General features: G+C 42.6%; 1 protein-coding gene and 1 long non-coding RNA gene across 7 annotated transcripts in view; one reads left to right on the top strand and one right to left on the bottom strand.

The window, feature by feature from the left end:
* LOC121900265 (ephrin type-B receptor 3-like) overlaps positions 1–22,568 on the bottom strand; it is a 62,802-nt gene that overhangs the window by 23,914 nt on the left and 16,320 nt on the right. For all 6 annotated transcript variants that reach the window (XM_042416441.1, XM_042416445.1, XM_042416443.1 and 3 more), the window contains exons 2-3: positions 7,878–7,942; positions 2,445–3,117 (exon numbers count right to left, since the gene is read on the bottom strand). In XM_042416441.1, coding sequence (XP_042272375.1) covers positions 2,445–3,117; positions 7,878–7,942 — 738 coding nt within the window. The remainder of the gene's footprint in view (positions 1–2,444; positions 3,118–7,877; positions 7,943–22,568) is intronic.
* Positions 11,843–15,311, top strand: LOC121900266. Its single transcript, XR_006096945.1, has 3 exons — positions 11,843–11,996; positions 13,357–13,445; positions 14,782–15,311. It is a non-coding gene; the product is annotated as an uncharacterized LOC121900266 (long non-coding RNA).

Here is a 22,568-nt window from a genome sequence, read left to right as displayed (position 1 = left end):
TTGTCCCTCTGAATGATAATAACCACCATAGATACTGAGTTTGTTTTTCACTCTCTGTTGGAAACAACCAAGGTTGGAGGACAAATCTACAGCAGACCACTTCCTGCTCCTGCTATTTTCCTGGTTTTGAAAGTTCAATATTAGCACATAACCACTAGTTGTTTAAACCGTGTACATAAGCACTGAGTGTGTTTGTTCTTCCACCATTAATCAAAGTCATCTACACCACTGGCTAACAGGAAGTGCTGCTTGATTAACAGATAAAAATGACCTTGGGTTTTGCTAGGTGGGAGAACAGCTTCTTTGATTTGGTATTGTGACCCATGCAAGTCCATTTAAGTTCATCCAACACAAAGTAAACTACAAGCAATTTCTCAACTCGCAAGGGATGAGAGTATTGGTTTTTGAACATGTTAGCCTCACGAAAGATGTTGAAGGAGCATTCCCATTTAAAGAAGCATTTTTTTTTTTTCCAGGAGGAGGGTTGAAACTGCTGATCAATCACTTCCAGTGAGTAAAGGGGTCATCCTCTTCCTTTCATCCATTTTCCCTGTAGAGGAACCACTAAAGAATGAGGAAGAAAGAGAGACAAGGGGGTAGAAAAAAAGGGAGGGAGAGGTGGAAGAGGTGGAGGCATAGAAAATGCTAATCCTGAAGGCGCTTTTTTTCCCCTCTTCCCCACTCCCCTGTGTCTTATCCTCTCATGCAGAACATAGAGCTTAAGGAACTGATTAAAATGTATGCTGAAATTGGAAAGTGTGGAGCATGAAGAAAAAAAGTGAAGAATATTGGGGGTGAAAAATGTGCAGCAAACGAGTGGAAAGGCAAAAAAAAGGCTCATCGATTAATATTAATGGGGACATCCTTACTGTAACTCTGGTGGGGTATTAACGAGAGCAACGGCCTTCAGTTTGGGGAGGAATGCAAGAAGGAGAGGTAGAGGCTAATACAGAGAAAAGGAGAGAAACAACGGTGGAGCTGGAGGAGATACTGTATGTTGGAATGAGGACAGAAAAGCAGAGAGAAGAGTCAGTGAAAGGATGATTAGAAAAGACTATTGTGTAAAATCGTGGGAGAGGAGAGTGGACCAGAGGACAGGCAACGTGAGAAGAGGAGGACAGATGATTTATCCCTTGTGGTTTCCGGTGAAGCTTGATTAGAGAAAGTTTTATCAGGGCCCAGTTGCCAGGGCTTTAACCTTGAGCTGCCAGGAACAAACAAATGACTTTTTAACCAAATACACCATGCTCTATATGTACTATGCTCTTGTTTTTTCTTTCACATACAGACATACACACTGTCCTTCTAAAGGTGAGTACACATTTAATACTCAGGGTATGCCAGGAGCTACCAGTATAAAAAATCCACTCTCTTCCTGATCTACAGCATGGATACTGAACAAAAGGTCTTCTCAGCTTCATCTCTCTCTACTATAAGAATAATGAGCCCTCTGAACCCAGGCAGCAAGGATGATGTGCAAAATGTGCACAAACTGTACATACACAGGCAAGTCGTAATCAACCCTGCTCATCAATAACCTCGCCAGCTCCCCTCTCTCGCTGTCATTCTGCTGGCTCCATTTGACCTATGCAACCTAAGCCTAATTTTACGCCCCCATACCCCTCAACACACAAACTTTCTATTTATCCTACCCTCTCCTCCTGCTGTCACCTGCACTCCATTTCAGCTGAGACCTTGCTGTTTAAATTCACCTTGTTCTCAACCTTTGTGAACCCGTCATGTTTTCCATCAGACCTGAAACCATCATAGGGCCTCCCAGCTCTCATAAACAGACAGCCTCCCCTGCATTTCCATTTATTTAGCAACCAGCTGCCAGGCAAAACTGAGGTCAGAGGAGTGACCGCCTGCTGACAGTGTCATCTAGTGTGTATTATTCTACCTTGTAGTCATTGAATTAATGTGTCAAAGAATACAAGGCAAATAAATGGCTCATAATAATATGGCAGCTGGCCAATCGAGTGATAGAGGCTGTAACCTGTAACCAAAATGATACAGATTCAATCTTTGCAGCAATTTGTGTGTCCACAACAGTCATGTGTCTAGATGAAGTGTCCTTCAGCAAGACTTTGACCCCTTACCACTCACTCATTGCAATTCACTCTGCATAGATTCATTGGATAATATGTGCCTAAAATGCAAATGTAACTTTTCTCAGATGAAATAATGTGATACATTATTGATCACCATAGAGAAATTCCCCCAACCTCACCATCACCTTCCAGAGAGGTAAGACTATGACATATGCTAAAACAAATAGCACACTGTTGTGTAGAATTTGTAGAGATTCATTGACAGCTGCCTGTTTGCTAACATAAGACTTGAACATTTTGTACCACACTGAAGTATGTTTCTCTAAACTCTGGCTTAATCCAGCATCATAAACATTAAGTAATAAACCAAAATGCTCTTATGAAAACACTAACCTTGACATTGAGTGTCCTTCATGGCTGGTTCAAAACCAGCTGAGCAAGTGCAGGCACCCACGGGAACCATCCACTCTCCATCTCCGTTGCAATAAAGCTTCAGTGGCACAGACACCTCCAGGGCATTGGGGACACAAGTTCCCGGTGCAATGACCAAGGACGTTGCCTCAGCCCCAGTTGCTGTCTCTGGGAAAACTGCAAAGTTGGCGATGGTGGTGGAGCACTTCTTATAAAACACCCTCACTGAGATGAGTGACATGCAAGCACCAAGGTCCTGGAAGGCCAAGTAGAACCCGGCTTTGGACAGTGGCCCGAAACTTCGGACTTTTGTGTTTACCCGTCCAGATTCAAGCATGGAAAAGCTCTCATCTGGGGCAATAGTGTCCACCTTCACATAAGGGTTCTCCATCCAGAAAGGGCTGGTAGCTGTGGCTGAGTCTGAGTCAGATTCATAGTAGAAGAGGTTGAAGGTCTCTTTGCAGGAACCTGGGATGTTAGGAATGCTGTTGCAATCACGCACTGTGAATTTCATTTCCACATATACACGTAGCACATCCTTTCGTGGGATGAAATCACTGCGTAGCCAGTTATTCTGGTTGAGCTCACGTACATTACAGACTTGGTAAGTCCGGATGGGATTCATGGCATCATCGTAGCCGCTCACTTCTTCCCACTACAAAGAAAGAAGAAGAGAAGCATGAACAAATTAGAGGCTGTACATATTTGTTGATATCTTTGACAAATACTCAGACAGTTTGGGAAATACTAAGACCAATTTCTGGTATGTATCCCCAGTCTTGGTACACCTTGTATTAAAATTCAAGAGCTACATTCAGTCACATTGCATTGTAAAGCAGAAATGAAAGTACCAGGGCAGAGGTTAGGACCTGGAGAGACAGAAGTGAAGGGAAATATATATATATTTTTCTCTCTTTGGGTATTTTCAGTTATATTCTCTTGCCTTTGCCATGCTACGCCTTTTATCTCAGGTTAGTGTAGCGAAAAGCCAGGGACAAGGGCTGCAAATTCATCACAATTACAGCAACCTGTCACCTCCTCACCACAGAGCCACCACAGCATGTTTACCTCATATCTGTTTGGAAGTAACAGCCACATTGCTTCGCAACCAATTACGCTTTAATTATTGAGCAATGATCACAATGTCCTCTAATAAAGACGGGGAAAAGGCTCTGGTTAACCTTCATGCTTTTCTGTTTTTACACTCCTCTACATCTTTCAATGCTACTACAGTACCCAGGGGGTAAATTACTGAGGATAAAATTGGATTAAATTTTCTAAACTTTGATTACCAGCTTCATTAAATGAGTGCAAGCAAACTAGACTGTAAAAGCTTTAGAGAGAGACACTGTAATCTAATGCATTTTCAATCTCGAATGACGACACCACAATTAAATCATCTCACTTCAAATAGGGCTTCTTGTGTGTATAGTATATCTGTTTGTGTGTGTGTGTGTGTGTGTGTGTGTGTGTGTGTGTGTGTGTGTGTGTGTGTGTGTGTGTGTGTGTGTTGAGGGATATACTCCCCTTTCTGATCAGACAGAGTGCATTTATTTTTTCAAGCCAAGCCAAGGCCTAGCAATTTTATTTGCATGGCACCTTTCAAATACAAGGGCAATTCAAAGTGTTTTGCACAAGGCATTGGAGTCCATTAAAACATTTAAAAAAACAATGAAGAGGAAAATTGAATATAACAGAATAAAACTAGACAAAGGGATAAAAGTTAAAGTGCAGCTTTAGCTAAAACTCTTATCATAAGAGATGAAGAACATTGCTCACCATATACCTCACATGGCTGTCATTGGACTTGCTATCTAAATCCATGAGATTGAACCTGTGACCCTCTAATTACAGGATGGTCTTTTTAATCACTCAGCCCCCACGCTGTCCTACAAGAATAAAATACTTAAGTCTTAAATGCTAAGACTCATCTATATCAAAATTAAATGTCTATGGTTGCACTCAAGGGACAGAAGTTTGCCTGAGAACATTTGAAACTCTGGAAAGGCACCAATTTGTTCTCCAGAGCCAGTTGTTTCCATCTGAGCTCTGAGCATCTTAATTAAGGCCGTGATATGGATGTGATGGAGACAAGGCTATTCATCCGAGACCCCAGAGGCCATGAGGGAGAGAGGGAGAATGGGCGTAGCTCGGCCATGGCATTAAACGATGGCCCAACAAGAGGTAAGGAGAAGGAGGAAGCGACCAGAGGGAATCGATAATCACCAGCCGGGTCAATGGGATGGCTAAAAGCATGAAGTGTCAATGGATATTTAGTTCAGTGTAATAAATCATCCACTGCAAAAGAGCGAAATAGCCAAGTGTTTGTGGGTGTGTGTGTCTGCGCGTGCGTGTGTGTGTTTGAATGTATGTTTGTGTAAGTGTGCTTGTGTGAGTCTGCCTGAGCGTGCACTTAGTCTGCATGTCTGTGAGAAATGTAGTTATGTGTGTCTGTTTGTGTATGTGTGTGTGTTTAGAGAGAGGTCATCCCCACGAGACACGCACCAGTGGCTAAACACTTTCAGTGCCTGCTAACCAAGCCTGAATGAATTAAGTAGGTCATGTGAAAAAGGGTCGAGTTTCTTGGCATCGATTTCAAACAAGATGAATTGTTATGCAAGATTTGCGATCCACTCCATTTTCTCTTGTCCTTTCCAATCAAAACTTTAAATTTTACTTTCAGGTGACAATGAAGAATGCATTGGTGACGCACTATCGCCCTCCTTGAAGGTCTTAAGCTCCAGTAGTAGAAACATATTTCACAATATTTTGGCAAAGGTATGTCTGTTAGAAACACACTAGGAATACTGATAGACATATATTCCAGATTGTGCAGTGTGAGAGCTTTAATAAGTTTCTATGAAAATGTTGATTTTTTTTTTGTTCCATTGAGATACATGTTAACACTATTGTAACTATTGTAACACTTTCTCTGTGCTTGAGGAAACTACAAACTTTCATACCAGGGCGTGAGAGTTTGATACAAAGATAGGTTTTGGGTGGACCATCCCTTTAAATATTAGTAACCTTGATGACAATTTAGATAAACTAGTATTATTAACTTTGGGCATTAGATTAAATGCTGTAGCATGCATTTATTGTAATCAGTTTGTTGTTGTTAGCATGAATAAGCTCTCCAAGGCTAATTTTGAGGATATTTTAGCTTGTTCATGACATATTTTGGCATGCTGAAGGTTTGTGCAGCAGAAAGTGATATACTAGCAATAGCATTTGGTATATTGTTAATATTGTTCTTTGGTGTCATTCTAGATCTCAAGAGAGCCCTGCTATGGAGCGGAATTCCCCCTTCATCTACCATCTGTTTTGGAGAATAAATGATACAGTACATTGACAAACACACACACACACACACACACCATATAGAGAGACATACATAGACACAGACATGCTTGATGTACAGATGCTACAGGCAATATAGACAGGGGCAGACTGTGAAAATTATAAATCCACATACCAAAATGCAGACAGTGAAAGAGTGAAGTGAGAGAAAACATGTACACACACGTACACACACAACTGCCTCGCACATATAAATATTTAAATGCGTGTTCACTCCCACATGAATTGCTTTTGCACCTAGCTTTTAGACCAAGCATGGTGCCATTAATAGTGGCACTTTTATGCCTGTTGTCTCTGATTCACTGTCACAAATGCACACAGCTTATATTTTGTCTGTGTAGCTTTTTGTCTCCGTCTATGTGTTGTGCAACACTGTGAAACGAGACAGAGATGCTGTGACTCAGACTTGGCTGGACAGCATCCCTGGGAGTGTGTAGTCTGTTTGTGAGTGGGCCTTTTTCTAAGATTTTTTTTTTTTTCTTAGAAACTGATTTTTTTTCTCTTACATGCTGTCTCCCTCTATCTGTAGGGACATTTCTCTGGATTTTACTTAATCTCAGTCTCTCCGCTCTTCCCCTCCTTTCCAGCTCTCTCAGTATGTTGCTTTGTTTGTCCTCTCAGACACCGTATCGACTCCTCTTAAACACTCGTCACCCGTAACAAAAACAGGCTGCAACGTTCCCGTTGCAAGACAGCAAAGGTATACAAATAAACACACGTACAAAACATTGTGCATAAAGACACAAGCAAGACAACGGTGAGGATTGATTTTTTTTTTGTGTAAGAGAAAAATAAAAGGAGGAAAAAAATAAAGAGGGAAAGATAACTCAACGACATTCACCGTCTGTGGCACATTCTGCTGCAAAATAAAAACAAAGAAGGCACGGGAGAAATTTATCTCCAGTCTTTTCGGTTGGTAATGTGGGAAATCTGGAGTGCAGAAGGCTCTCCACTGTACGTATCTCTTAAAAAGGAGCATCTGTTGCGGGTTTGGTTGGAAAAGAAATGGGGAGGGTTTTTTTAGGATCTTATGTTGTTTTGCATAGGACCGGTGGGAGCATTGCTGTCGCATTGTAGCTTGATGAGGGTTAGGAGGGGGGGAAGATGGACGGATGGGAGGAGGGAAGGAGGGCATGAAAGGCTGTGAGGAGGTTTGCCCTACTGATTGTTGCAGCTGAGGTGGCTAGTGTGTCTGGCTTCATTAGTGCTTAGTTACTTGGAAGTAAAAGAAGGGGAGAATAAGGAGGGTGGGTGACTTCGAACAGCTGGGGTGGAATCTCACTGCCAGTGTGTTGGGGTACAAACAAAATATAAAAAATGGGGGCCCACCTTTCAAAACACAAGGGCCAAGTCAGAGGGCCACACAAAGGCAAGGGGAGGAGTGCTGGCAGTCTTTGAAGTATAGCTGAGGAGGGGTCAAGACTCTTTTTGCTCCTCTTAGCCCATTGTGGACACCACATGGGAAAGCAAGATGAGCCTGTCACTGGCACTTTGTGTGTGGTAGATTTGGAAGCCTAGACATGCAACGGGTCAACGCCAAGAGATATTTCAATGTTTAGAGCTTAGCTAATGAGGAAACTGACGTTTTTCACATGTTTTATGTGCACTGAGGCAAGGGGAAGGGAACATCTGTGACTGGGCGGGCCAGTGAAATTGGATTGCAATGTATCGTTTTCTTCTAGCTAAAAAGCGCATCCTGTTGAATGCTAAAACATATCGTGTTGAGTGATTTGCTGATGAAGGTGTACAGGACTGTTCAACTTCAAAGAGGCATGCAGAAATACTGTATGTAGAGGCACAACTGTGCACACACACACACACACATAGACACACACACACACACGCACACATACACTTAACACAGAATATATCCCTTGAATACGAACAAGGTTTAGAGTCATAGATACTGTCTAAAAAAAATTCAACAGCAAATATGTTGGGTACACAGTACTTTCTTCTTTTTCACCATCTGTGTCCCTATTATTTATTTAATCAATTTTACTCCTCATAAACACACACACACAAACACACATATACACTGCACAGTAAACTCACCCCTGTCTCAGGGTGCGCAGTCCAGGCTAATTCTGTCGTGGCCCACTTCGTGTCCATCAGCGTCTCTGTAAACAGAAAAAGAAAAAAAACTAACCAGGTCAGACAAAGAGGAACAGATAAGAGATCAATAGAACTTTCAATTATTTCACAACAATAAAATCATAAAATCTGAGATAAGATTGCCGCTTTGACCATAGTTGCTCTCAGATAGCTGGGTGACTAACTGAGCTCAGAGCAATATTAGATTTAATTAGACAAAGAAGTACGGTGTGTGTGTGCGTGTGTGTGTGTGTGTGGGCGTGTGGGTGTGACAGGAAGACCTGCAGACAGCGGGAGAGTGAGACAGAGATCTAGGTGGGTGATCAGTGAAGCATTGTGTGACATTTTATGGCGGATCCTTGTCTAGCTAATTAGTCTCAATTAGACGTTTGCTTTTATACAGGGAAAGGAAACAACGGTGAGTTTCACTATGAAACAGTTCCGCTTCCCACAGGGCGCTGCGACACACACACACACACACACACACTTCATAACACACACACACATACAGTGAGTAACAGGTTGTAAAACTCCACATGATATATAACCCAACAGAAGGCTTGAATGGAGAAGGGGGTAATAAAGTTAGGTGTCACAAAAGAGGAGCTCTTGACCAGAACGGAGGTCGATCTGCTTCAATTGGTTTCACTTTCTGTCAATACTTGAACTTATATAGATTTTTATGCCCGTCTTTTGGCACACACAGACAAACACACATTATATACAGTCAACACACAAAATGGTGGACAGGGATCTCTCCTGCAAATCCCTTCTCTCCTCTCCACTTTCCACTCTCTTGTTTCTACTGGCAAAGGTGCCGGCTTTGTGAGAGCAGGGAAGGAAGACTATAAATGTCGAGTCTTTTACTACCTGGCGCTCAAGGCGCAGTATGCAGCCACCGTTATTATCTCAACCGCTGTGCTGTTCTACAAGATAGTAAAAGATGATGAAACGGCACTGCTCGAAAGTGAGCTTGCACTGTCCCCGGTCATGGAAGGAAGTGCGAGATTTTTTCCTGTCTCTCCTTTTTCATTTTCCTATACACGGTTGCAGGGGATAAACCTGAAGAAGTCTCTCAGCTCACTTTGCTGCTCTACCACCATCTCTGAGTTTTTCTCTAACTCTTTCATCTTTTTTCAGGTAATCTGACAGGAAACAGGACTTGGTAGCAAAGTAAAAGAGTATAACCCCAGGATTTCACCATCTGTTCTCCAAATACCTGCTGCCTCCACTGCTGCATTCGGGAGCACCAGCGGTGACAAACCCAAACACCCTCAAACTCCTCAAGACCCCATGTGAATTATGTCTAGCTCTGTAGGGATGGAGTGCACCTACAGCTGGGAATTCCCATTGAATTCCACCCCCACATGCTTTGAGTGACAGTGTCTTTGACATGACTATGCGCCTATTACACTGGTGAGGAAATATGACTTCCAAAGGTAACAGAGAGAGGAAGGTATCTTCCTGTGCAAAAAAGCACATACAATCAGATTTCTTTAGCTTTTTCCCCTCAGGCGATATGGTCTGGTACTGTGAGCCAGTTCACACTGTGAGAACTGTCTCTCTAGGAGTGGTTCTGGGAGCAGAAGTGAATAACATATACTCACAGCCCCACAGGGTCAAATCTGGCTCACAATCTTTGTCACAAACCATTCTCTCCCACTCTCTCCTGTCAGTCTCTAATATTATCTGTGCTGAAATGCTTTAAAACCAATCATGAATGCAGTCTGTTTTTGCTGAGAGCTCTCTTTGTAACCAGATGCAATGAGCTACATTTGTCACTTGAGCAAATAAGGGCCTACTAGTGTTTTCATCTCAGAAACTGTGTCACTGCATATTAGCTGCAGGGCTTCCCCTGACTCATACCGTGACAGCGTGTGATTTGGGACCTGTTACCGATAGCTACACAGGTAGGTAAACTGGTGTGGTGGAAATGATACACCTCCGCTGCCTGGTGTTTATTATTATGACTGAGCCGTGTGAACCCTATGTCGGCTTGTCATTAGAGCTGACCTCGCTGAAAATGACAACACGGTGAAGCACAATGACAGATGCGGAGAGTAAGAGAGGGAAGAGGAGGGGGAGGCATGAGGGAGAGGGAGAAAGAACGAGATGTGGAGAACAGAAAGAGGGATATGCAAAACACACACACACAAACACACACCTGTGCAGTCTGACTCAGTGGTTTAGACAGTGGATCATTCGGGAGTGCATGTGCAGCAGTAACCCTTCTCTTCTCGATGCATCTGCATTGTTTAAAGTAACCAGGCCTGAGCTTGTGCATGCGCATGACTGTGTGTATGTGTCTGCGTGGGAGGGTGTGTGTGTGCATGTGTATTTGGTGCAAAGCCCTGTATTGTGCCCAAAGTGGAGCACCAATCCTGAGTCAATGGGCCAGAGCAAAAGCACTGGATGACCCCGACCTAACCTGGCCGCTCCCTCCCTGTCTGTGTGTATGCATGTGCGTACTGGTGACTGTTATGCTCATTCGTCTGTGCACACAATGTTTATGTGTGTGTGTGTGTGTGCGTATGTGTGTGCATCACACATAGGACAATAGAAGTGCACTGCAATATTCATGACCGTACAGCAAATTCAGACACATGCAAAGTCACAGAAAACACACACACACACACACAACGAAAGAAACAAAACAAACCAGAAAATAAAGTGTTATATACCCGTGCACAAAGAAACCGTTTCTGTGCCGCAAAACAACAAACTCGTGCTATATAGATGATAAAGAATGATAGGCAAAGTAAGACGGAAAAAAGAAAGAAAGGTATTTTTTTAAAGCAAACAACCTCTGAAAGCTTCTAAGTACATGCTGGCGGTTTGCCTAATGGGCCTGCCTGAGAAAAAGAAAAGAAAAATAGGCAGCAAGAAAACCAGAAGGACGAGTTGAGAGAGAAACAACCCCAGTGTGACTATAAGACCCTCCCCTGTACACAGACAAGTGCTCTTGTTTGCCTTTTAGTGCTATACGTTTCACTTTGCACTTTCAAATCCTTGCGGTATAAAATGAGAGAAGAAAAGATTGTGGGTTGGGGGGGAAAAAAAGAGCAAACAGAGTAAATTAGGCAAATGAACATGCAAATTTACTGGTGTGAAACACAGAGAGAGATTGAGAGTGAAGCATGCGGATGTAGGAGGTAGCACTGGATTAGGATACAGATGCAAGGTTGGTTAATCCATATTCCTTGCACACACTCACTTTTTTCTTATTCCACTTTTTCTCATCATCCCTGTGAAATGATGGCTATAATTTTCCATTTTTCTCTTTCGCCATCTCTTTCTTTTCATTCATCACCTTTTTTACCCCTCGCTTTCTCTCAATGCTTTCTCTCTCTCTTACCTTCACTGGGGAGTGATAGGTCTGACCTCTTTTTTTCATTTGTCTTTTTCCTCTTTGTCTTCCATCCTCCCTTTTGCAAATCTCTAGATCTGAGCTTGGCTTTTCACGCTCCGCTGTGATGGATGTGATTTACGGTGTACAGGGGAATGTTTTTCAACCTCCTACCGCTTACGACGACTATTCAATTAGCGAGTCACTGTTTGAGTAACCTGAGGTAAAGTGTTATTTATGATAGAGGTCAAATGCACCTGGGATTAGCATAACAAACATGGGGGGAAAAAAATGGCAGTGACATTTGTTTTCTCTGCATGCTCTGATTGTGTGAGAAAAATTGCAGAAATAGAAATAGGCCTGGAGAGATCATATGTAGGCAAATACACGTGTGCACACACACACACATACATGCACACATGCAAAGCCAACCCCTACACTCTAATCCTGTAATGACAGGGCAGGCCTAATAACAGGGGAGGGCACTGAAGCATTCGTCCCTATGGCCGCATCCAATACACACACACGCAATCACACGCACGCACATAAACACACACAGCACCCAGAGTTACAAGCCTCTTAAAATATTTCTTTGTTCCAAAAGGCAGACTTCTTAAAAGAGAGAAAAAAAGAGAAGGACTGAAGGAGGAAAGGGGAAGAAAGACTATTATTGAGAGAGAGGAATGTGTAGTCGTTTCACAGGGCTAAGTCCCCGGGTTGCAAGGAGCAGACAGGTGAGGGATTTAACTTGGATCTTGCCGCGACTACTTTGAGCATTTTAGCATGCTAGTCTTTGTTAGTGTGACCTCTCCAGATGACAACTAAAAGATAACTGAACCAAACCCTGTGGGAGCTAAAAAATGTTTCAACAACCTTGGAGATATGCATGTATCAGACAGGGAAGAACAACATTAACCAAAAGCTGTTTGTCAACATGATCACTTCCTGTTAGCTTAATTTTCTGCTATGCGTGCAAAACAAAATGGCGTCTCCTCATGATAACATTAACTGTTATATTAATGATGACAACAGGATTTAGTTTTCAGCCAGAAAAAGTAATGAAAAAAGCCTTCAAAACCCCCTAATGACTCCTTCCCCGAATTCCTTCCCTTCGGGTTTCTCCACTAGTTAATTATCTTCTCCCAAGTTGCTTTTGTTGTGTTCTTCTACAGTCAAACAGACGAAGCACATGGCAACCTGGCATGGGGTAGCCACTCCATTAAAATACTATGCCGTCTGGTTGCCAAACACTTGAGCCTCTGTTTAGACACAGAAACAGTGAAATGTGTCAACATTGAGAGCGAGGACCCCACGCTCAACTTATTAGCGCTATTAGCCTGATTGCTTTGTGTGCTATCTTTGTTGGCTCCGCTTTTGTCACCCAATGCGAAGCTGTGGCAGAGAAAGAGGAAGAGAGAGACAGAAAAAAGAGAGCAGGAGGAGAGTTACTATTCAAATTCAAATTGTCCAAGCAGCCTTTTTGCCTTTGTGCAGGGCCAGAGTGCGATGATTAGGAGAAGTCCCCTCCATTTTATGGCGAGACCTCCCCTTCAGCACCCACACACACTCACGGTCACGGTAATTGGTTGCTGTGACATGGACAGGCCAAGGAGGTGATTCCTCTGTGGAATTCCTGAACGGACTTGCCTCCCATGACAAACCTTCCCCCCATCAGCACACATACACATACACACACATACTTCACCCCGCCAATCACTGTCAGTCAACCCACAATGGCTGTCACACAAGAGGTTTGTCTTGTGTGTGTGTGCTAACAGGGTTACACTGTCGATGCCTAGCAAATAAGCTCTCTTTCTACCTTTCTCTGTCTTGTCTCTTATTTTTTTTCTCCAGCCTCTAACTCTTGTATCATCTCTCCCTGTGGGGAAGTCTAATGAACATCTTTGCCCTGTGCATTTGTCACTGGGCCCCTGCCCTCAATTATTTTCCCCTCGTCAAAAGATACCTTGGGGCAGAGTACTATTTGAGTTGTAACAGCGTGCCTTTCTTTTCCTTTTTTTTTTCTTGCCTGATGACGCTGGGACTTTGTGATAAATAAACAAAAACAAACACAACGATGTTCTTTTCTTTCAGAGGCTTTGAGGGAGCACAGCAGAGCAGAACAGAGCAAAGCAGTTGAAATGGAAAAAGAAAGAGCTTTGATCGTGGCAAAGGAGGACATTGTGAGCTATTGCAGCTGCTATTTGAAATTACATATATGTGTGTGTCTGAGTGTGGGTGTGTGTGCTGCACACACGGTATTGCCTTTTTCAAGGGCTCATGAAGTCTAGTCTAGTTCCTGTACTGCCGATGGAATGGGCCTCTTTGTCTTTACCCCCTTCCCTCTTTTCTTTCTCTGTTACTCCCCCTGTCTTTCTCTCATCTCTCTCTCTTTCTCTCTCTACCCCTCCCTATCCCCTTCTCTCACTAACCCTCTAATTACAAAGCACAGAGGATCTGACGAACAGGTAGCCCTAAGGGCAGCTGTCTACAAAACCAGGTGTGCCCCCTCTGTGTGTGTGAATACATGTGCATCAGCATGTGTGTGTTAAATGAGTGTGTGTGTTTGTATGTTTAGTATTAGGAAGCCAGCTTTTTGCCGTATGCTGTATTTTGAGTATGAGTGATCGTTCGTGTGCCTGTTTGAGTCATTGATGTATGTGTAAATGTGAGTGGTTGAAACTCGAGCTTATGCTTTGTGTTTTGCATTGTCACTGTGGCTTTTACCATTGCACCTCTTATAATTGGGTGCTTTAATACCAGCCACCAACTGCAGCTTACCCTGAAACTCCTTTTCCCTGCTTGCGTATTGTATATGTTTGTGTGAGTGTGTACGTGTGTGTGTGTGTGTGTGTGTGTGTGTGTGTGTGTGTGTGTGTGTATGTGTGAATGCACACATTCTCTCCCTTCTTTTCCCCAGCTTCTTAGTTAACCACCCAACCCCTCACCCTGCCCGAGACCCGGCATTCACAGCTGTCTGCATTGTCCCATGGGTTCATTGAATGGCTCTGTGTTCGGTTGCTATTGAATAAGTCACAGCCCCTTCATCAACAGTAGTGACAACATAACACACATACACACGCAAACACACACATTCACAGTTGGGGGTGAACTATTAGCACTTGTTTTATTGGCTACTTGCTCTCTGACACAAGCACTTTAGATTGCCTTCAAAATGCAATTCTGGAAAGGTTCAATGTGAATCCTCAATAGTGTGTGTGTCTGCATTTCACCACAAGTGCTATCTCCACTTGTGGTACTGTACCTTGATCTAATAAACAAAAAATGTTGTCATTGTTACTTGCAAATGAAAATAGTGATGTAACAACAGCACCACAGTTTAACTTACAGCAGACTGACATGTTTTCAGCTAAATACTTGAGCTAGCTTTGAACCTGCAACCTTTTAGTTACCGCTTCATTTCCCATACTGTGAGAGCTGCACTTAACATTTTGCTCTCAGAAGGATATGTGAAAGCTTTTGTTCACTGTCCATAACCCACCAACCCTCGTCATGCAGGCTTTTGAGAAGATCGCGAAAAGCCACATCACTAACGTCACAGCCGCACAGATGGACCCTCTTCAGTTTGCGTATTGCGCCAAGAGAGCGATCGACGTTGCCAAACTTTTCATACTGGAGATCATCCATAAACACCTAAAGGGCCCAAACACATCAGCTCAGCTCCTATTTGCAGGCTTCTCATGTCGCCTTCACCGCTCTGCAACCCCACATCCTGGCTGAAAAACTTATAAACTGAAAAACTCATGAACATGGCCACTGCTGTTTGTCATGCATTGTCACTGTTCTGTACTGTATTTCTGTACTCTGCCACGTTGTCACTGCTTGTCAATCATGTATTGTCTTATATGTCATGTTTATATGTTCTTTTTTACTATGCCTGCCTCAGAAATTGCCCCTTGGGGATAAATTAAGTGTTTCTGAATTGAATTGAATGAATAGCATTCCACATTTATCTTTATGTCCCTACCTGCCCCTTTACTGAACACGTGCTTAATTATCTTCACATGTGTACTGCTCTCACTGCTGATGCTGACTGTTGTGACTTAATAACAGAGTTCTGAGCCTTTCTGAGAAGACTTCACTGCCTTTGATTTTTGGTTGTAGGTTTGTCTTTTTACAGTCATGCTGCACTGTGTGATATAAAGTTTACTGGGCTTCATTCCCTAATGAAATATTCCTTAGAAGGAGTCATCCCAGCCCATGCTGATTTACAACACTGAAATGTTTGGCCTTGTCATCTGGAATCTAATTAGGGCATCTGGTGCTTTAACTCACCTCTCACTGGAAACTAAGCGAGAGGCCACATATTTGATGCTGACGTCATCCTGCATTTACTATAAATTAGGGGATTTTCACTGCAAAACTCCACTTCACATTTTGGGTTTTTTATCAGAAAAATCAACAGAAGTTCTACAATGAATGAAGAAACTACCATGTATAGTTTCCAGCAATCCTTTTGTAAGGTTTCACATCTTGTTTTGGAAAGGCATGTTCCTCATTTGCAAATGATTATGTTAAGGGCATCAGGTCTGCCTGTGTTTTAACCACCTCCAGGAAATGGGCACAGGACCAGATTTCTGAAGGAACATGGGATGTTTACATCACCCAACATGGAAACTCTTGCCTCAATCTTTGCCATAAATGAAGCAATTTTTCACTTACTACCCCTCCTGGAAATTCTCCACTTTTCTTTCTTTATATTTTACAACATTTCATAATTCAGTCTGGGTTTCAATCCCCCTCCCCCACCCCCCCCACCCAATAAAATTCAACATCAAACACTGACAGTAAACACTGTTTTAGCATAACTCTGAATTAGAATTGCTGAATCCAAGCACAGGGTGGCTTGTGCAGTGTGTGCCTCTGCGTGAGACGTCTAGATGCCATCATCTGATTTCCTGGTGAATGACTCAGCCAACTGCAACTGAAAAATGCAAACAAGCAAGCGAGGAGCAGGTTCGCCTTCACCCTGAGGATCTGCATATGGAAATATGGATCTCCTTGTCGAATTTTGTGGGTATTTGTGCGTGTGCGTATGTTTGTATTAGTCAGAGCGAGAAAGGAAGCGAGACAGAGTAATTTGGCTGTCACTACAGCTGTTGATTTCATTCCGTTTCACCTCACGCTCCCTGGGGGGGCAGCAATACCTGGAATACGATTCATATTTAAAACACAATGTAGTGCAACTGCAACCTCAGCAAGCTGTGATTGATTTACTGGTCTGTCACGTAGATGAAAGACAAACAAATACACCACGAACACATGAACACATGTAGCCCAGGTGCACATATCAAACTTCTATAAAAAGACTTCTTTGACACATACCAAAATAACAAGCAGGAAACATGCCTCCTAACGTCAACTCCACTATTACCATATTCCCTTATTATCGTTCAACCACACCTATGTATAACATATACAGTAAAACCTATGTTCTCTGTCATTTATTTGGGGATGGTTTTCAGCAGTGCATTTTGGTCCAGGGATGTAGGGGATCAAAGGGCTCCTCAGTAGAAAGAGAGGTAAAATTCTGACTGCACTGTTCTGCAGACAATGCAGTACAGAAAGTAAAAGTAGAAAAGTAGAAAAAGGTCACTTTAGATAAAGAACATTGTCTACTGTGCAAAAAAAAAAAATGTTTCTCTTGTAATCTCTTGTAATCTACTTGATGAGATAAAGCAGTGCCAATGTTATTTGATTTTGATTTGTTTGGCCAAACCTGCGGACGGTTCTGATGGATAGCACTAGTTTGCAGCCCTGATAACAATCATGATAGGCAGCATAGTCGCTAATAAATGGACTGCATCTATCTATCTATCTATCTATCTATCTATCTATCTATCTATCTATCTATCTATCTATCTATCTATCTACATTCAAGGAAGACAGCATCCAGGGTGTTGTGTGAGTCTGCGTGTGTCTGTCTGTGAGCAGAAATTCACCTGGCGCCTCTGCCTCTCTGAGGGATTTTGGGCATTAGTGCTGCAGGCTAACATTGTGACAGGAGAGTGTCAGGACTTGCTAACCCCATCCCAGTCACATTTAGCATATCAAGTCTGCCAGTGGGGTTTTGGCAGCCAACATTTGCCCTTATACTTCACCTTCAACGACCCTAATCACATTCTACATGTCCTTTTGTGAGGACAAAATAAAACTTGTTACCTTTGTGGTTAGAGAAATTGTGCTGGAAATGAAGTATCACAGGTTTGTTTGCCAAGGTCAGTGCGTGTCCATCAATAGACAGTTAAAATGTCCTTGAGAAAGAAAACAACACTGCTCAGTAATTGTAAGTCACTCTGGATCAGAGACCAGGGTAAATCTGACTGACTGTTCACAGTAAAATTAAAATGTTTGAACATCCACGCCAGATACAAAAGGCAATGAAGAATGAACCTGTATGTGCCAACAGGCTTCTACATTTCCAATACATTGCTTTCCAGCCTGATACAGCACAAAGGAAATAACTATTGCATATGGCTTTATTTAATAAGATAAGCAAGGGAGAGATGAATGGAGAGAGAAAGAAAGAGAGAAAAAAAGAAAAACGAGAGATTCCCAGCTTTGGGTGTGGCTGCTTATGATAAAAAACAGTCATCCAGTACACACTCATTTATACCAACACTGCTTGTAAGTCTCCATAGATTTCAGTAAAAGCTGAAGGAGAGAAAGGAGAAGAGAAGGAGCCAAGAAAAGACAGGGGGAGAGAAGCAGGGAGGAAGAGAAGGGAGTGCAAAAGAAAAGAGGAGATATTCAAAGTAAAGGCAAAGAGAGAGGGGGAGAAAAGCAGAAAAAGAGATGGGAATGAAAGGCAAGGGGGGGGCAATAAGGTAACAAAGGGGAGCATGAGGAAGAAGAGAACACAGAAGAGAGCTGGTACACGCTCTCTTGTATTCCCCAAAGCCCCTGTGCTTCTTTCATTGCCACTGTGTTTTTGGCATGCTGACATGCAGCGGCCTTCAGAGACTATGTGTGAGAATGTGCGTGTAGATGTCTACAATGTCCTGTGTCTTTGTGTATTCACCTGAAGTGTCTGTGTTTAACATGTAGCCTGATGGGAACTGTTTTTGCTCATTGCCTGACTGCAGCCCAGGGAGCCCTCGTCTATTTCGCTGCTGTCATTTTCTCTGTTCTTCTCCTCTCTAGTCCTTTTCTGTCCTTTCCCCTCCTCTACTTTCCTTGTTTGCTCCCTCTCTGCTCCAGTGCCCCTGTGCCAACCAGGGTGTCCATTCATAACAGCTCGATAGCTCAGGCACCAGACTGCGTAGTAGATAGAAGCACAGATTCCTGGACCAAGTACAGCGCATGAGAATGTGATAGCAGCAACATGTCCTTGGGGAGCCATGTGTGAATTTTAATGGAAACATTTCATTGGTGCAGAGTAAGGTGTTTGTGTGTGAGTTCACACACTCACCTGTGTGAATGAATGAGTATTCGCCTGTATGGGTAGAAGCTGGTGATTATTTGAGTGTCTCAAAGGCACTAGAGGCATAAACATGCACAAATGCACACACACTTTTGTTCAATGGGAGGTGGGCTATTGTGCTGCCTGTGCAGCCAGATTGTGAGCAGTTACCTCACAGCTCTAATAGCAGGTTTCAGACAATTTTGTGTCAGCAGTGGCTGACTCAACAAACAGAACTCAATCACATAGAAACACAAACCCTTACTGTACACTTACATAATGCTAATGCATACACATTATGCACAATACGTTATTTAAACAGTAATAACACCAACACACATACAAATAGAGAATGAGACATGTTATTAAGACTCTCACACACACGCACACACACAAATCCTGTTTGTTCACTGGGGGTGTAGCCTAGAAAGAGCTGGAACTGGGCATTGAATAAAAGCCATGGCTTTTTGAATGGCTGAGCACCACAAGAAAAGGGCTTAGCACCCAGCTTTGCCATTCTGTTTCAATAGCCACTGAGTCTCTCTCTCACTCTCTCTCCCTCTCTCTCTCTGACTCTCTCCCTCTCTGCCATTGTTTCTCTTAATACAGTCTCTCCTAATACAGTCATCTGCCAACATATCAGATCATCTTACTTCGTCTTCTTCTTACTTCCAGTACAACATATAATGATTGTCAAATCAAATCAACTTTATTTATACAGTGCCAAATCACAATGGAAGTTATCTCATCACTTTTCACATAGAGCAGGTCTAGACCGTACTCTTTATTTTGTGTTTTTTTAAATTTTTTATTATGTTGAATCTAATTAAAGATGGCTACTTCCTGTTACATCCGGAACAGCTGCCCGTGTGTCTGCAGTAAGGGGCAAAGCCCCAATGCGGTCTGCATTTTCCGCATGCCAGTGGCTTCCAATTACTTAAAAACAGTTTAAAAAATACTGTGGTGGTAGAGACCAAAAGTCTTTGAGGTTTGCTTGTTTCTTTTCTGCTTCTCCTCGGAAACTTGCACAGACAGGATAAACAAAAAGCAGAACCAAAATAGGAACTGGGACTATCCTATTAGCGTGGATTCCAAGCCTAACATAGCCTAAAAGCTGTATTCTGACTCATCAAGCAACCACCGATGATTTATGAAGGTGTCGGAGGGTAATTATCAAGTCGATTATCACCATCAGTCATGTTCGTTTACCTGTTAGAAAGAAAAAAAAACATAGAAGGGTGGGAAAGAGAAAGGAGGAAGAAAAAAATTGCAAATGGGGAATTTTAGTAGATGAGTAATTACACTCTATCCTCACCACCACCACACATCCTCATACCTCCACTCCTCTGTGCTCTCTTTTCAAAAGAAAGGATAAGGACAAAAAGGTGACGTGCAAACCCTGCAGGCAGTCCAGAGCTTCTCACATCAGCTCGTTAAGGATGCAGAGGGCTTGTTACAGTTTACCTGCTTGCCCAGTCATTAGCCATTCAGGTCAAGACACGGAGAACAAAAGGGAGGTTAGGGCAGTTAAAGTCAGGAATGCAACCCGCCAGGTCAGGGCTCTGCGGGCCTGTGGGAGTGAGACACTCTCTCACACACACACCCTTTATCTAACAACCACGGAAACCCATATACAAAAAGATCACATAAAAGCATAGGTATCTCTTTCTGTGTACCCTGACGTACAAAGAAAGTGGGGAGTGGCACTTTGGCACTATGTAAAACAGTTAAAATCTGAAGTACCATACGACACAATAAATGCAAATATTAACAGGAACAATGGCCCAGATGCACTCACACAGCAGATGCTGTTATATAAACCACTGGGCAAAGTAAACTGGGCATGTCATCTGGTTTTGTCCTTTCTTTTTCCCTCATCAATGCTTCCTTTTTTCTCTTCTGTTTCTTCTTTGTCTATACCTTTAGAAAGAGTTTCTTCTTCACACGTACCACCACTCCCATCTTCTCTTCCCCACTGCAGGTGTGTGTTTGCTGACTATATCTAACTAAGAAGCTTCAGAGTTCTGGAGTGAAGTAGTTCATGTTTCCACCCAGTGAAACCTTGGCAGCAGCACTGCTCTCTTGCATGAGATAGCTGGATACAGTACAACCTCTTTTCTGTCTGGCTTTTTTATTCTTTGCACTGTGAACAATAGTTAATGGTCTATGATGACAAACAGCTGCAGATTGATAAGTAAAAGGGGGTTATATATTTATTTTGGGGACCAGGCTTTTATTTCATTTCTGAAGCGGGTGGTGGCAGATAAGTGTGTTTATTTGTTATTTGGCATCATTAACTTAAAGTAAGAGGTGCAGGGGAGAGATCATTAGTATTTATAGCTATTTTGTTTTTCAATGCCACATACCCACAAATGGCTGGGTGAGATTAATCATGTTGATCTGTTTTGTGGAGTGGAGGCTCTCTCACATAGCCTCTGTGTCTCTCTCGTTTTCCACTCCCTGTGCTTCTACCGAGATCTTGTCGGACCCGCATTTTTAATCGCCACTGAGTTAATTAATCTCACACTTGGCTGCGGTAATAACTTGACTTGTTAGACCTCCTCTGTGCAAATGGACTTGCCTCTTTAGCAGCTAAGCACCAGTAATGAACCAGCCAAGAGAGAAGCATAGAGAGAGAGCTTCAGGAGCCTCCATAAAAAGCTTAAAACATGGCCATGACAGTGCTAATATCTGCTCGACCTTACATGTACATTACATTTACATTTTAGCCATTTAGCTTACATTCCTGCAAAGAGGGTTCCTGTAAGTGCAACAGTTCTGAAGGACAAGCTTCAATGGCCAACATTGCAAGCAACCAACTGTATGAGAAAATGTGAGTATTGGCCATAACACTCTCAACAGATGCAACAAAACTTTCATGTGACTCTAGAGGTATGGCTTTAAAATGAGCAAGGTGTTGTATTACCATGTTTATTTTAAGACATTAGTATAATTACCATAATAAACAAAATCACTCCCATGAAGATTGGCAATCTCAAGCTTCCACAATACACTTTGCATTGTGTTAACACACTGTGATTCCAGGAACCTGGTGATATAACTTTATAGAACACAGGGAGATTAACTTTATGAAACAAAACAACAACTAGTTTTATATTGCAAATAACAATGATTCTAGCTTCATTTTTTCAACAGAATTATCTCAATACAATGAAGGGGCTGTTTTTGGTTCTTATGCTATGTTTTTTGTCTTAAGAACAAGGTGGAAGGGGACCTTTAGCAGTAGCTTTAAGAAAATATTCTATTCTTCTTGTCAGATGAATTCTACTGTATGAAAAGAAAGTGGATGAGGAATATTTGGGAAAAGATTATATGAATAAAATAGGGAAGACAATGAGAAGATCGAGAATGTTACAGTCTGACTAGAGCCTGTAGCATCTAGACTCTACCTGCAGCTCAGCTCAGCATAATCTCATGGTCAGGGATTGGTGTGGTCCCAAGCCTTATTAGATATTAATGTATTTAACCTATGGAGAAACCACTCGATAGATAGTCACTGCACAGAATCCTGGCTCCGGGCAATTAAAAGAAATTGACGGATGGACAGACAGACATCCAAGGCTGCTGGGGTCCATATGGCAGGGGGCTTTCTGAGGCCCACTTCAATTACATAAAGACCTCTGTGCATTGGCATGACACACAGAGGGGCCCAGGCAGCAACACCAGAGAAAGAAGGAATAAATCATACAGCGGTTAATAACACACACATACACACACATTCATGCACATACACATGCACTGAGACAGACAGACTGGCAGGGACACAAGTCCCAAAATGCAGAGGCTTCACACACACACACACACACACACACACACACACTGCACAGGCTGGGCATAAACACAGAAAAAATAAGCTTTCTAT

Source organism: Thunnus maccoyii, chromosome 7, assembly GCF_910596095.1.
Source record: "Thunnus maccoyii chromosome 7, fThuMac1.1, whole genome shotgun sequence".
In the NCBI taxonomy this organism is placed as follows: domain Eukaryota; kingdom Metazoa; phylum Chordata; class Actinopteri; order Scombriformes; family Scombridae; genus Thunnus; species Thunnus maccoyii.
This window is presented reverse-complemented; position numbering and strand designations above follow the sequence as displayed.